Genomic DNA, 16,368 nt, shown 5'->3' on the forward strand with positions numbered 1-16,368 from the left:
AGTTTCCTGAAGAGTGTAATTTCATACAAACAGCCACCTAGAAATGGTCCCTGAAAAGTACCTGTGAGGGGGACAACTAAATATAATTATACACATACATTTAACATAGTATGTATGTTTACATATATATGTATTTATATAATACATACAAAATTTGTGCCAGAGAACATCCTAAAATAGGTCTGCTAGCGAGAAGATGGGAATGCATGAGTTTACAGGACTAGACATAGACTACATTATTCAGAGGGCACAAGTCAAGATTAAATACACAAAACCAGCCCAGTAACCCAGTTAGTTGTTGTTTTGTAAGGCCAGAATATCAGTGAGCTGCTGGCTTGTATCTCTTTCACTTCCCATTAAATCACTAACACTGCTCAATCTTCATTTGGGTTGTTGGTACAGAAATAAATAGAACAGAGCTAGATTTACACCAACATAATCATAGATTTCAGTGCCAGAAGGGACTGTTGTTATTGTCATGATGGAGTATGTCTGTAGAAGCCAATAGACCTCTGCCACTGTATTTTAGGCACTGTGATAATAATGAGCAAGAGCCAAATAAACTCTAGAAGCTCTCAGTGTTAGAACAGCACAGTATAGTTTGACTATATGAGACTGTATCACCTAAGTACGTATGTAATCTTGGCTTACAAACTAACTCACAGTGTTTGTAAGTGGAAGGGATAGCTATTGAACTTACTTATTTCCTTTGAGCAACAAAGATCACTTCTTATTTTTCTTTTGAGCTACTGAGGTGAACAGCACAGATGTTTCTTCCACGCTCTCAGGATTATTTACTTATTTATTTGCTTATTTATGTTGAAAGCAGACAAGACTAATTGGATAGTTTTAACTCTTGATGTAGAAAGTCACAGAGAGGAGTAGATCTTCTTAGAACCGTTTACTTCATTCAGTCACCAACCATTTTGCAGTGATTGCTTGCTAGCTACATTTCTTTAACTCATCTGGCTGCTCCAGCACACACAAGCCTGTTCAGTCTGTTAAAGCTCGTGCCTGGAAACAAAAGCATGACTTTCCTCCCTCTAGACTGACTTTTATTCATAATGAAACTATGTGCTACAGTCAAAGCAGGATAGAGAAATGAATGAATACTCTAAATGAAGATCCACGTAAAATCTGGAAAGCAGTTTACTTTCTCTCCAGATTCTGCACCTCACTTAAGTACCTGAAGTCAGGTTGGATAGTTTGAGCTTGATCAGCTTTTCCCTTTCCCTGGTTCTGCCCTTTCCTCTTGCCCTCCCCTTACCTTCATCCCTTTGCCTGTCCTTACCTGCCACGAGGAGAAAAATGATGCTGGGCTGAGTAAATTAGGGTTGGTGGGGTGTTGGCCACCCATGTATTCATTAGTGCAGATCACACAGTCCTCTGCATCTCGCCAGTCCCAGTAGGGGATGGTGAAGTTCTCATCACCTGTTATCTTCTGTATCTCACGTTCCCACAGCAGCAGAAAAGCACGATGCCAAGGCAGAAAACCAGGAGCTTCATGGGCAAAATCAATGTCCCTCCACACATTGGAGCCACCTAAAAGTGTGTCTCGAGAGGCATAATAATGCATCCAGACGAAGAGATCATACACGTTGATATTTCTGAACATGGGATTGGAGCCGTTGTTCATCTGAGCGTATGTGCCAGTAGCAATGACATAGTCCTTGCTAGGGATATTCTTTGCTAGGTTAAGGTAGGCAAGGAACTTGTCCTTCTCACTGACGGTGAGCTGGAAGATGTTTCTTCTCGTTCTGAGTCGCCTTTCAGTGCAGTTTTGTCCCGAGAAGCCAAACTTGCACTCCCCACAGTTGAACCCCATGAAATTGCCTCTGCATCTGCATGTCCGGTTGTAAAACACAGAAGGCCAATCCTCTCTGTCATCCACTCCTGAGAAAGGGAACTGTGGTCCCAGAGGAGCCTGAGAGAGAAGGATGCGCTGGCAGGTTCCTCTGTTGGAACGCTCCCCGCAAGGGGACCCATCGCCATCCCAGGGAGGACAGCACTCCTTCCTCAGCAAGCTTTGTGTGTTCGCACAGACTCTGGGGAACTGCCCAGCGGACGGCTGAAGGATGGCCAGCAGTAAGCACATGGCAAACAGAGACATCCTCACAGAGCGGCAGGAGAGCATCAGCGTTATGCTTCAGTGCATGGAGAGTTCTCTCTGACTGTTCCAATGACCTGAGTGTGAAAGAAAGTTCTCCACCCAACTGGGAATGCTTCACCACTGACTTCTGCTACTGTGCGCCCTGCTGTGACCTTCCCCATTCCTACCCTGGATGCATTTACATGCAGAATACACTTCTGTGATTAATCTGACTATCACATGTTGTGGATGAAAGCCAACAGACTTTTTTCCCCACCCCCTAAAGGTTTCAAAATGAAGGCAATTATTGCAAAGTTTAATCTTCTGCCTAGCACATGATTGCTTTCTTGTTGCAATTGCAGAAGATGTAAGATTAAAATCTGGACAGAGGAGCAACAGTTGGCTGTTAGGCAACATTGTTTGATAATATGCTTTTGTGTAAATTATTGTTTGAAAAAAGATCCAGAAAATATGATCAGTTAAATAAGGACAGTGAACAAAAAAAAGGGAAAATGACTATTAGTGTGCAGATAGGATGGGGGCATGATAAATTATTTGGGTTGGTCATTTTTTATATTTCAGCTTCAGCTGACTTTCCCAGACCAGCATATGGCAAAGTAACTCTATGAAGTGAAAAATTGTCAAGAAAAAATAATGTTCATTCCTCTGTTATGTCTAGCATTTAAATAGATAACTCCATGCCAAAATCTGCACCCAAATCTCTTCAGTTTTTCCGGAATGTACGCAGTTTGGTATCAGACTTGACAACAGAATTTTTAGCAGGACCTGGAAACCAAACCTTGGCTTCTGTCTTTCTCCCATCAAGAAGCACCAAATCTATGTGCTTTGCTCAGTACATCACTCCAGACAACTCACTCCTTTTTCTTCTTCTAAGAAAGCCTGATCTGCAATAGCGGAGCTATATGAAAACTGTTAGAAGTTATACCTACTTTGAAATTATCCCTTGAAGCAGGGACAGCTGTTGGTTTACTTGTAGGCAAATTGCACTTAAATTATGCAGTTTTCGTTAGCTATCATTGTTACTACTAAAACTGCAGGAATTTTGTTGTCATTATTGCAGTTGCTTTAATCTCTTTTTTTTTTTTTTTTTTTTCCTACAGGAATAATGACTACAGAGCACCTCAGGAAGGCAGGAACAACACCTAGGAAACTAAGTGAGATCTCTCTGGGAAACGATGCCTTTTGTTGGGATCAGCAGGTCATCACATGACCGTGCTGAGGAGCACGAGGTGCTTTAATCCTGCTGGCTTCTATGCCTCAGATATTCAGGGAGATTATTTCTGAGTGCCGGTGCCTGTGATGGGGGCTCTTGGAGCAGAAAGAGCAAGGGTAGAAGTTGTATTTTCAAAAATAGTTCTAACCACAGGCTGATGCTTACTGTTTGTCTGGTTCTCCATGTTCCTATGCTGGGCTTGTAAAACAGATTTCATCACAGAAATGCTGCTTGTTTGATTTATTTTATTTTCTTTCTTCCTGGCTGTTTGGGAAACCTTTGCAATCTATTTCATTTAGTGTTCCTCCTGTGGAGGCTAGTGAAAATTGCTACACATGAGAAGAAAGCCATCTCAGAGGATAACGATATGTATTTTCTAATGTTCAATGAAAAGCTGTGGGGATTAAGAAAGGCTTGAGGCAAAGCCTCAGAGCGAACCAGAATAGCACTTACATATATATTTAAGCAGACAGCTATACACAAAAACACATTCAATATCTTTTGTTCATATTCAGTGGAGATTTTATGTTCAACGTTAAAATAAGAATACAAGTCTTGACGTTTGTCATATGACACATTTCTGAAGCAGCTGATTAGCAGAAGAATCTTCTGTGAAACTATATGAATGAGAAACTCTGAATGAGAAATGTGACTGATGAGAAGCATATGTCACCCCTCTTGACCTACCAATGAACAGAGGCTTCCTTTAATTAACTGTCAGTGATTCAGATAGTATTGGAAAATCAACCTTTCCATCTATAAACAACCATAAGTAAGACAATACATGTTCCTATTCCCCTGCATGACTGAATCACCCAAACATGATAGTCACACCTGATGTGCTGCATCCAGGCCAAATTCTTGTCATTAATAAGACTTTCCCTTCCTTCAGCCCATCATCATAGAATTCTAGAATATTTGAGCTGGAAGGGACCCACGCTAGTCATTGAGTACAACTCCTGGCTGCACAAATGACCACCCAACATTCAACCCATACTTCTGACAGAAATCTAATAGAACCATGATTTATTTTTAACTGAAGTTTGTGTATAAGCTGAAGTTAGACTTTAGACTGAGAACTCTGTTTTGAATTTTGCCAGTGGATTAACATCATCATGCTGAATGCACTGAAACCTCATTCTCACGTATGAGTCCCAACATCTGAGAATGAGTCAAGACTTTTTTATTCAAGGCTGACAAATGCTAGGTTTTCCACAAGATCAGTATGGTTGGAGCAGACCACTTCCCATATCCAAAAACATACTGCAATTTGGTGGCCCTATCCAGGTTTATCTGATTCTAGAATAAAAATGACCATGAATCACATTAAATTTGGATCCTGTAGAGGAAACCTCCACGAACAATCTAGCATGGGGCTCTGAATTTTAACTCCACACAAAAATTTGCAACTGGGTCACTTGAAGGATTGATTTCAGTGTAGCAGAGTAATACAACGATACTTAAGACCTAAGATGTGCTTTCATTACAAAATTCTGGAGTACTTTGTAGAGTTGTCAGTAATTACAGAATAAGAAAACCATCACAGATACAGAATAGTGAGATACCTTCCTGACATACAGATGCTATTTTTCTTGTGGTTTTAGGATTAGTTTTTCAGTATCATTGCAATTGCTAAACCAAATTGTTTACATGGACAGTACTCATGATTTTCTGATGTAATTATGAGCAAAGGAAAAAGAACAAATAAAATTACAAATAGTGCAAAAATAGCTCTTGACCAGAGTTAACTCACATTTAGGAGATATTACTGGAAATTTCAATTTTAGACTGCTGAAGAAATTAAATGAATGAAGCAATCAAACTTTCAGGTAATATTAATGGGTTTTTTAAACTTCAGTTTTTTAAACTGGATGATATTGTGAAGATAGTGCGTCTCAGTATAATTTCTTAATAATTTTTAGGAATTCTGTGGTTTTTTTAGAGATTTAATTGTCTATGTTAAGCAGAGAAAAATTTGGGAAAATCAAAATGTGCTTTTAATTGAAATTATTTTAAAAGCCAAGTATAAAATCATTTAGAAACAAAAGCTGGATAAACAGAGAGAGAATTCATGCTGCCCAGTCTTAATGGAGAGAAAAAATTAAGTATAGAGAAAAATAGAAAAATGATACATGGCTATTTGAGATGGATGAGTACAAGGACCTTTTGACAATGAAAGAGCACTGACAAATGTAAGGAAAGATAGGCTATTCTCCAGGCAGGAAATTCAACTCAACAAACCAGTAGGCTTAAATTATGCTCTCTGATCCCTACTCACTCCTTGCTGTTGTTTAGCATCAGCATCTTTATGCACTACACAAGGCACTGTGTTTCAGACATTTGTCCGAGCTCCTGCTGAACTTGTATTTCATGTAGCTGAAGGACTAAGCGTTGGTTTTTCTTCCCTTTCCACATCCCAAGTTCCAGATGGAGCTAGCAGTATTTTTGGTGGCTTAACCATGAGCCAAATCTGGCGCCTGGCCCCCAGCAGAGGGAGAACAGTGATGGAAGCAGAATGGTGATATTTGAGCATGTCATAGGTACGACCATGAAGAGTCCTATCTAGCAGTGAGAACCATGAAAAAGCCAAGTATTCAAAGTTTATGCAAGGAAAAGGAAAATATTCACTTTCAATCTATAATTAATTTTTTGTCCTCAGAAACACATTTCTGATTAGAATGTAAGGATTTGGCTCTTTATTGAGAAGCAGAGTAGGAGTTCCCACATGCTTTTTAGCTGAAGATAAATACCCCCACACCTTTTTTGGTATGATATCTGGAAATAAGACTTAAACACCCATTTAGATGTATGAAAGGAGCATGGCCTCAGGCTGAAAAATGATTCTGAGCCCTGAGTTGATAAGTAATCAACTTTTAACTCAGGAGCAGCATACCTAATATCCTCTCAGCACAGCTGATGATATGATGGATATACCCACAGGTGAATTCAGTCATGAGTGGGATGTCGGCCCCTAATCTGATATTCAGTGAGGACAAAGTTCGATTAAGCTTGGCATGTGCAGCAAGTCGAAGCCACTCTGTGCCAGCCTTAGCCCTGAGCCCTTGCAGAAAAATTAATGTATGTAATTGGCTTCCTAGGCTAAAATTATGTTATGGCATAATTTTACCAAGAGCAATCACTGCATTATTGAATCAGCCCCCTTACTGATCACAGCATTAACCTGCTCCATGCTTGAATCCCTAGTCTCAGCATTGATGAATTGCTCAGAGAATGCTGAGCCGGTGTTACAGATGTTGTTGCTTTTATACTATATGCAAAGATGAGATATGCATGTTCATGTTCTAACAGAAACAGAAAGATGTGGACAGAGGATATCTCACTGGTTACAAAGCCTGCTGACATGAAGTTAATCTCCCCATTTTAACATCATCAGTCAGTGTTTTTATTTCAGAATCATATAATAATAGAATTGTTTGAGTTGAAAGGGACCTGTAAAGATTATCTAGTCAAACTCTCTTACAATGAACTTCCATGCAATGAACAATGTGGCCACTGATTGGACACTGGGAGCTGTGCACACCAGCCATTGGTCTGAAAACACTGAGTGGAAATTAGAGCCAATGTGTAGGAATATGATAAAAGGAATAAGAGGTCTGCCATCCAAAGCAAGGCAATTAATGTATTGATCTGTACTATTTAGATCTTTGCTGCAGGCTACACAAAACCTGGTGTGGTTTTAGGATTCTATAATATCTGATATTATCTGATGCCCATCAGTCTTGATGACAAGACAGCAGCTAAAGGGGATGCTGAAGCAATACTTTCTATAATTTTGTTCCGCTCTGCTTATGCTTCACTTCTGCTTTTGGCTCTTTGCTGAAAGACTGCTGGGGTTCTGGTTTTCTGGAGCAGAGTGGAAATTTTGGTGAGTGAATGCCTTTTAGAGGAAAATGTCACAATTTTTTACTACATACATGCTTTTCATCTTGATAGAATACTAGTGCCTAGATTTAACTGGGTGGATAATAGCATATTGGTTCAGGAATTCCCTGTTTCATCTAGCAGCTCACTGGTGCTGAAAGAACAGAAAGTTTTTCAGCAGTCTCATGAAAAACTATCCACATTCTGCTTATTTTCCAAGGGGATTTGTCTTTCTGAGGGGTCAGACAAGCACTCCAGCTCATGCAAAACTAGCGGTAGAAAAAGCTTGAGGAGAAACAAGGCCAGTCATTGGTCTCTCTTAGGGTGCTTAGACTAATTCACCCATGTTGTCAACCTGCATCCTTACTCCTCATACCCCCTGCTGTGTTGATAGCAGCTGCACAATCTTAGTTTTTAAATGAATGTATAGTTTTCTTTTTTCCACTAACCTCTGATAATCTTACGTCAGCAGGTTGGCTTGGGGGAACCTTCCTCTGGGGTCGCCCACTTTGGTAGCTCCTCTTCAGAAGCAGCTGTGTCTGATAAGTGTTCCTCCATTCCTGAATGCCTTCACATCCTTCTCATAGACCTGTTCTGTTCCATTTATCCAGCTCTATGGAGACACAGGAGAGTAATGAAAGCTCCTATATGTTTTTGTGTGAGCTTGTGTTTTGGGAAACAGGACATCAAATAGTATATTAAAAAAAGCAAGAGCACAAAGCAGGTCTGAGCTGCTTCTAGTGGTAAAGCAAGGATGGCTTCGCAGTGTCAAAAACTACATTTGAAAAAGGAAGGAGTGAATCAGCCAGGACAAGTATGTTTGTACAAACCAGATGGGACCTTCTGAGACTCAGTCATTGATATAAGCTCTTGAGCTGAGCTCAGGTGGAGTTTCGTGAAGCCTGGCCTTTCCTTGCCAATAGCAGGGGGACCTATGCATCAGTTAAGTATGTCATACGCATATTTTTCTCTTTGTTCAAGTACATTTTATTTTATTTATAAATTTGTCCCTTTAACAGACTAATAAAAAAAAGTTTCTTTCAATATTTAGAACAGTGAGGAAAATGTTACAGCTATTTTAGTGTGTTCCACAAATCTGCCAATGTAAATCAATACTTTTCAGATGGGAACAGACAGTGGACTTTTTCATATAAAATACATATGAAATACATAATAGCTTTTAAAATGAAAAAGCTCTATAAATGTGATTAAATGTGACTAGTTCTAGTGGAGAAAATGCATACAGAAGAAATTAATCTCATTTGTTACAAGGCTTTTCCCTTTCAATCCTACCTTAACCTGAGGTAAGCTTTATCTCCTTTGGGCTTCAAGAGCAGCTGGGCTGAGTAGACCTTCAGCTATTTCAGAAAGCTCCTAAAAATCGCAAGTTTTTATTTTTATTGAGTTCTGAAAGTCCACAACTTTTGCTTTGCCTGAAGCACCCTTACGTCTGTAGTTCTGTTGGAAGGAGCAGATCAGATAGAACAGTGCTGACTGAGACTACAATTTGCAGTAGACATGGAAACAAAAGCCACCACGTGAGAAGCTGTGGAAAACGAATATTCCCTAACCTCCCAGCCTGCTCCCTGTGCATCTGCTTATTACTGTAAGATTTTCAAGATGGGGACCCCTGTACTGCAATGGGCAAGAACGAGCTGTCCTACCAGTCTGCAGGTGAAAACCCCACTCTGCTTTCCCTGTCCTGCAGAGCAGAGAAGATGGTATGGTTCTTCAGCCCCAGATCACTGCAGAGAGATAATGCAGACAATAAAGCAGACAATTATAATAGCTCTGGTCACATTTCTATTAATTTAAACCTCTCTACAGTATACGGAAGATAAGGTGAAAAGACACACATTGTTTAGAATTCAAAAAATCTTATTAACCTTCCACAACTCTCTGACAATACTCAAAGGCCCAGCTACACAAAAGACTCGAATATAAGCTGTAGTCTCTGATTTTTACCCCCTGTCCAAATAATCACTAATGAAGAATCAAATTGTACTGAATTTGACTTTCTCTGTAGAACTTCACTAATTAATCCACAGTTAAATAAATATATAAATAAGACCTTGACATTCAATTTCACTTCAATGCAAATAGCAGTTTCTCATGTTCAAACTTGCTGAATAAAGAACAAAATGTCTTGGTAAGACATTAGGCATCTGGGAAAATGAAAAAAAAAAAATCCTTCCAAAGTAGTATAATGTGATTCTGATAGTTGTGAGTTAAAAAGAGAAGGTGAACTGGGAATGATTTATCAGATTTCTCCTTATTCTTTGCTATTAGGATGTAGTATGTAAAAAACATGATAAAAGTGATTTTTCTTTATGTAAATCTTAGTTATTCCGTCACATTCTTTGCTGATGAAAATTTTCATACACTCTAAAACTGATGAGACAAATTCAGGAAGAAAGACTTATCAAGGCAAGTGCAAAGACACCATCTCTAACATCAGAAGTCTTTGAATTTTCTGAGGATGGAAGATCAATCCAGAGAAATGTTTCTTCAGGCTTGTTCTGTTTCCAGACCCACTGTGCATCTGCCATGGCCTATTGTGAGAAGAAGACAGTGCACAACACAATTCTTCTGTTTGACCACTTTTAAAACAAAAACAGCTTAAATTTTTCTCCACTGAGGCCTGTAGTATGTTTAGAACATATTTCTCCACCCTGATTGAGGTCTCTACTGCAGAGAAGCACAAATATCACCTAGAATTATAGAATCAGAGAATGGCTGAGATTGGAAGGGACCTCTTGGTCCATCTAGCAGGAACACTCAGAGCAAGTTGCCAAGGACTATGCCAGCTTTCGAAGATCTCCAAGGTGGAGACTCTGCAACCACTAAAATACATATTACAACATGACAAATACATATGCATCTCCTTCATATTCTACAGCAAAGATCTTGGAGTAATTAATACATAAAGATTTTGGCTTTATTTTTCAAATGAAAAAAATGCTTACAACTTTTCAAATGAAACAACAACAACAAAAAAACAACAAAAAACAACAACAACAAAAAATAAAGAATGGTATTAAAGAAAGAAATTTTGTGGCCAACAAAACAGATTACTTTCAGGTGAATCACACTCATGTAGTAAACAACTCTGCACCACTCACAGGTCCTGGGAGACTTCATGTTCCTAGAAAGAAACTTGGAAGAAATGTATGTTCTTGAAAGTCCTTTATTCTTATCAAGCCAGAGAACATCCACGTAGAAAACACCAAAAGTAAATAGTTTGGGAAGTGATGCATCAGTGGTGCAGAGTACCACTAAGCCAAACTAAGCCATACTAAGGCAAACTGCACAAGTTTGTTTAAGAAGAAATATGTTCAGTATTTCTAGTATAAGAGGCTTTTGTATCCAGAATGTTTAAATTAACCTTGTGATTAGTTGTATGTGAGAGCCTTAGCATTAAGGTCTATTTGTCAAAGTATGGTTTTGTGGAAAAGGCAAGTTCTTCATGATCGTCAAAAGTCTTGATGGACAAGGCCAATTTCAGTAATTGTGAAGGACTGACTGAGCTCTGAGAGCAGTGATTTGGCAGATCACTGGGAAGGTGGGAGAAACAGACTTCAGAGTGTCTTTCTAAAGAGACTTTTACCATTCCTTACATCTTTACAAGAATATATAAAAACATCAACAATTTTATGCTTCTAGCCAGGATCTTTTTGCCATTTCCCTGTTTTCAAATGCAATAGACATAATGTTTTTATCTGAGTGTCTAGTGTGTGTGTTCTAGTTAGGTAAAAATGCTGGCATACTATGGTGGGTATGACAAAAGAGTATTATTTCAATAATTGTGAAACTATAGAGTTATAGCTGGGCATTTGGAGACATTTGGGCTGGCACTCCAGCGGTGAATTGCTACATTTTTTAAATAAATTCAGTGTCAGATACCATAAAGGTTCTGCTAGAAGAAAATCTTCAAACGTTAGCAAATTTTAGTGTGATCTGGTATTAAATTCAATCAAATTTATGTTGAGTTTGGACTTCCAATCAAAAAAGACAAAAATACAATTACTGTTGTTGTTAGTTAGGACTTTTTTCATGTGGATACTGCCAGGCAATGTCATGTATGTGTCTACCTGCATAAACAATCAGCTTCATTACTGAGGAGCGATGAGAAAAGTACTGTATGTGGGGCTACAGCATGAAAGGTACTAAGAATGTGCATCTGGCTAATCCTAACACCACTCCCTAACAACCAGTAAGCAAACAGCAGTGAAAAGAGATTGGGCTTCAAACCCTTTGTACAAATTACTTCTTGAAGGCTCTATATATGAATATTTTGTAATGACCATTTTGCATACCCTGCTTAAAAGCAAACTCTGTCTTGAGCTGATATAAGATTCCACCATGGAAAACATATAAAGCTCAGAAATCCCTAAGAACATTTTCCTCTATCTTTTCTGTTTGGAGTGATGGCTCAGGTTTCCTAAGTCTGATATTTTGGGTTCTCCCAGAGCTAGAAGTAAGCATTAGTTCTGCTCTACTTTTGGGAAATGTCTTTGTTGCACTGGGGAAAGCTCCTTTTCTCTCTTTCAGTGCTTGAAAACATCAGACTTCAGCCTTGCTATTCAGAACGACTGTTGTTTTGCAGGGTAATTACTTTTATGGATTATGTTTTCTTTGCTGATTTTTTTATTGCTCACATAACTTGCATGTTAGCAGATTAGTGGATAGAATTTAGCTACTCAAAAAAGCATGTCAGCTCTGTGACTGTATTTAGCATTGTAATGTGAATGTGACTGTATTTAGGCTTTGTAATATGGGTTATTAGAGGACTACAGGGGCAAATCTTTCCCTTCCTTTCCCTTCCCTTCCCTTCTCTTCCCTTCCCTTCCCTTCCCTTCCCTTCCCTTCCCTTCCCTTCCCTTCCCTTCCCTTCCCTTCCCTTCCCTTCCCTTCCCTTCCCTTCCCTTCCCTTCCCTTCCCTTCCCTTTCCCTTCCCTTCCCTTCCCTTCCCTTCCCTTCCCTTCCCTTCCCTTCCCCTAACACTTGTTACCCCAAATTATTTCTTTGTTGGCCAAAATTTTTATTAGCTAAATTATCAATAGACTCATTTACTTGGGCAGGATGAGGAAAAACTAAAAATCACCAAAACAATCCTCTGACATGCCACTTTTCTGACTGCCCTTGTATGCATTCAGTTTGGTGTGATCAACACATTTCTGTATGTGCTTTGAATGCTTTATATCACCATGAGAACTGTAAATGGCTAATAAGTGTATATGTGTTTTATGTATTGGTATGCTGTAATAATTAGATGTTTTGCCTTCATTTACAGGTAAAGAAACTGAAGTCAAGAGAGCTGAAGCAACTTGTTCGAAGGCCACACAAAGCCTCTTTTTTATGTTGGAGAAATTGTAGAGAAACGAACAATAAGTACATTACAAAGAATTAACAAACAAAATTTTAGAATGTAAATTACCTCAACCTAAAGCATTTGAGATAGCTAACATCAAATAGATGTAGTACTTACTCTTTTTCATTTATTATTGTGGGATCTCATGTAATTTAGTTGTACAATATCTACATTATAGACATATAAAATTTGCTAAGATGCCTCCTACACCACATTCTTTATCTTAAATATTCAAGTTTCTATTCAAGTCAATTCTATGTTGAGTAATTACTTCTTTATTTATTCTTTTATGTAAGTCTTAGTCTCTTTTAAGTCTTAACATGCAGATATTGACTCAGCTGAAAAATTCTTGGATACTTGCTTCTCTCCTTCATGTCAATAGCAAAACTGTACATATCACATGCACAGATACAGTAAATAAGTAAATATATATGAATACAACTTCAAGTGGAATCCATTTGCCTGAATTTCAGCTGCTCAAACCTGATCGAGTCACCCTGGGCATCCTTCAGAAGAAATGCCAGCATCTCATAAGTATGGTCATTTCACGTCAAAGATATGACCAGGATTGAATCACTTTCTGGAGGTGCCAATTTCTTCCCATTAACAGAAAGAAAACAGGAAGTGCCCAGCTCAGACACAAACATCTGAAGCTGGGTGAGATACAGTAGTGATTCTAACCTTGCACTTACGCTTGTTTTTAACCATGCATTACTTTACTAGAATAACTCTGGGCAGTCCTTAATCCCAACAAAATGCCGTGTGCTGCCCACCACTGTGTCACTGTTTTGCATTCAGCTTCACTGAAACATTTACCGTTTCTTAAATGTAACAGAAATAAAAACTGAATGAGTTGCTGATTGATTTCCCAAGACATTTATGACAAAAATTAACTTGTCTATGCATTTTTTTTTTGTCTGTACTGATCAGTTTGGAATCATGGAATCCCAGAATATCCCGAATTGGAAGGGAACTGTAAGAATCATGAAGTTTACATCGGTTTTATAGAAATCATCTCTATAATGTCTAGATAAATGTTCTCACTTTAAAATTCAAGTTGTGTTGCCTATATATTTCTAAGTATTGGCAAATCAGAGGCAATAGATTTTTGTGGTATCAGTTCATTCTGTAATCTTTATTTTGTTTCAAGAGATTCTTTTGAAATACAAACATTATTAAGAAATAGGTAGTCTTTCCTTCTAACATGGAACAATATATTTTCTGCAAACAGAAAAAAAAAAACCCTTAACATGTATAAGCAAATAGATGTCACAAAGTGTGTTTTTCTGAAAGATTATTACAAAGGATATAAATTAGAATAATTTAGAATAAGATATCCAATTTTGACTGAAGAAGTCCATAGATATGATGACTTCAGAATGCAACGACTTTGGAAACAACAAAGAGGATATCTCAGAGAGTGCCAAGCTGAAATTCATGCCTGGATTCATTTCAATTCTTTTCCTTACAGAGAACAACAGCTGAAGGTTTTCAGGCTGAATTCTATTGGAATCCTCTTCCAGTGTATCAGTTTAATTAGTCAGCTTCCTTATCCTTTGTATAAACAGCATTTAAAAAAAAAAAAAAAGTTAATAATATTTAATGGCCATTATTTTAGGTATTTATTTGCTATAATCTTTTTCATTTTCACAAACTAACGAGTAAATATGTCACTATAGTAGTACACATCCGCTTATATTTCTCCACATTTTCATAATCAGTGGTGGGAAAAGGACAATTTTAGTTGTAATCTGTGCAACTTTTTCAGACGTCTATTTTGCAATGATATATTTTGCATGCTATAAGTACATGTTTCTTTCTATTTACTGTAAAGGGAGTCTGCAGCCCATGTACATTTGCATATGGGTATATATAGTTAAACATTACCATACTGTGTACTTTGTCATTTAGTAGTAGATACACACTCAGGAAAATCTTTAACAAACCAATTATTTCCCCACAGAAAGTGTTTTTTTAAAAACACTTAAAAAAAAAAACAGTTGCTGAAGATGAAGAAAAAGTCCTGAGAAACTTGGAAAATAAATCAATAAAATGTAGTCTTCCAGAGGGTTTGTTTCTTTTAATGATTCAGGTGACTGTATGTTTTAAATCTTTTATTTACCAAAATATTTTTCCAGTTGCTGAGAACTCATACTAAAGAAGTTTTCTTATAAAAAAAAAAAGCCTGGTCATGGTATCTATAGGTGTAAGAGCTCCGTATCTATTTTTGGTAGTGAAGCTGGAGAGTAAGGACTGATTGCTTAAGAAAAAAGGTACTTTTCATTAATCAAATCATGAAAAATTATGCCTAGCCATCATTTATTTAAAAAAAAAGTCATGTTCATGGAAACACAGAGAAATCAGGATTTTTGAGCAATGATTTTTTAGTTGCTGTATAAATCTTGGTAAGGTAGGAAACGGAATAAATAGCTGTATTACCACTTTTTAAAACCTGGAACTATTACATTTTCAGCTTGCTTAGTCCTACTGCACATATTGTGTGGGGATAGAGGAAGAATTTTTGAACCCAATTAAAATGAGGAAAGGAAAAGCAGGCTAAAAATATAGCAATAGAGAAGACTGAGGATCCTTCTTCTTGGAGGATAACTGTAATTAATAGTTATTGTTTTCTTCAATAAATCCTTGCAAAACAAAAATCACCATAGTTCAAAAGAAAAAGGAAATATAATTAATTTTCTCACAATAATTCCAAACCAAAAGTACACTAAACACATGATTTATCTAAAAAATTTAATCACTTTGTTATATTTTGTTTATTGAAAGGTTGCCTATAATGCCATTTGAAAATGAAAAGTCTGCATGTTTTATTAAAAATACCCAAGATGTATCTTGATCTGTCTCAATTTCTTCTTATGTTTTTCAGTGTATTGAAACTGAAGTTGATTTTGGTATGGAGTGACCAAATCTAAATTTATCAATTCAAAAAATAAATTTGTTTCTTTTAAAGATCTGTTCAAATATTTGAAGTTACACAATCTGGCTTCAAAACAAGCAAACAAACACACAAGAAAAGTCATGCAAAATATTTCATCAATTGCTAAATTTCAATTTAGAACAGCTTTATTTTGACATTTTCTTGTAATGTTTGTTTTTAGAATATAAACTATTTGTGTGACATCATGAAAAGCAATAGGTCGCATCTGGAAGATGCTGTTTCTTTGGGGAGGTAAGATGCATGAATTTAGATACCTGTATGTAGTGACTTCATGGAAATGTTATGAGTGAGGTAAGGATTTAGTTCAATTCCTGGAATGGAGATGTTCGATCAACTTCAAGTGAAGCGGGCTGGGAGAATATGCCACCAAATTGTCTGATGCTTTCTGTAAAGACAGCCAGACAACTGATGGGATAGCCCAAGACTTCCCAAATAGCTCCAGATGCGATTTATTTGATCAGCTGAATAGGTCATTAGGAATCTATCTGTAGGACTCATCTCTCCAGATGTCACCAGTCACATCAACTAGGAGAGAGGTAGGCGTAGATACACAGTGCCTTTCAAGTTTTGAGGATATCCCAGTGGTGTTCCAACACAGAATCCAATAAGGTAAAAGTCACCCTCACCCAACATGCTGTTTTGCCAGCCCAGAGCAATCTCTGAGGCACCATTGTTTTTCAGACATTATCAGGTATCTGTATGCAGACTGTTGCCTCCTTCTCCACATTTCCACAGCAGAAGTGGAAGAAGTTTAGACACCTAGTTCCTGTGTGGATACTTACGTGAGGAATTCCTCATCTGAAACAGAATCTTAATGACCAGTTCTTTTTCATTTT

The 16,368-nt window shown here is 37.6% G+C and overlaps 1 protein-coding gene and 1 long non-coding RNA gene across 2 annotated transcripts in view; one reads left to right on the forward strand and one right to left on the reverse strand.

Moving 5' to 3' along the window:
* The window catches only part of TYR (tyrosinase), a 47,764-nt gene extending 45,630 nt beyond the window's left edge, over window positions 1-2,134 (reverse strand). Inside the window, exon 1 of the mRNA XM_003203534.5 lies at window positions 1,292-2,134. Coding sequence (XP_003203582.1) covers window positions 1,292-2,134 — 843 coding nt within the window. The remainder of the gene's footprint in view (window positions 1-1,291) is intronic.
* On the forward strand, window positions 888-15,368 carry LOC146545830 (uncharacterized). Its single transcript, XR_014881132.1, has 3 exons — window positions 888-3,339; window positions 11,757-11,812; window positions 12,499-15,368. It is a non-coding gene; the product is annotated as an uncharacterized LOC146545830 (long non-coding RNA).
* The last annotated feature ends 1,000 nt before the right edge of the window (window positions 15,369-16,368 follow it).

The sequence above is a fragment of the Meleagris gallopavo genome, chromosome 1 (genome assembly GCF_905368555.1).
Source record: "Meleagris gallopavo chromosome 1, MGAL_WU_HG_1.1, whole genome shotgun sequence".
NCBI lineage: Eukaryota > Metazoa > Chordata > Aves > Galliformes > Phasianidae > Meleagris > Meleagris gallopavo.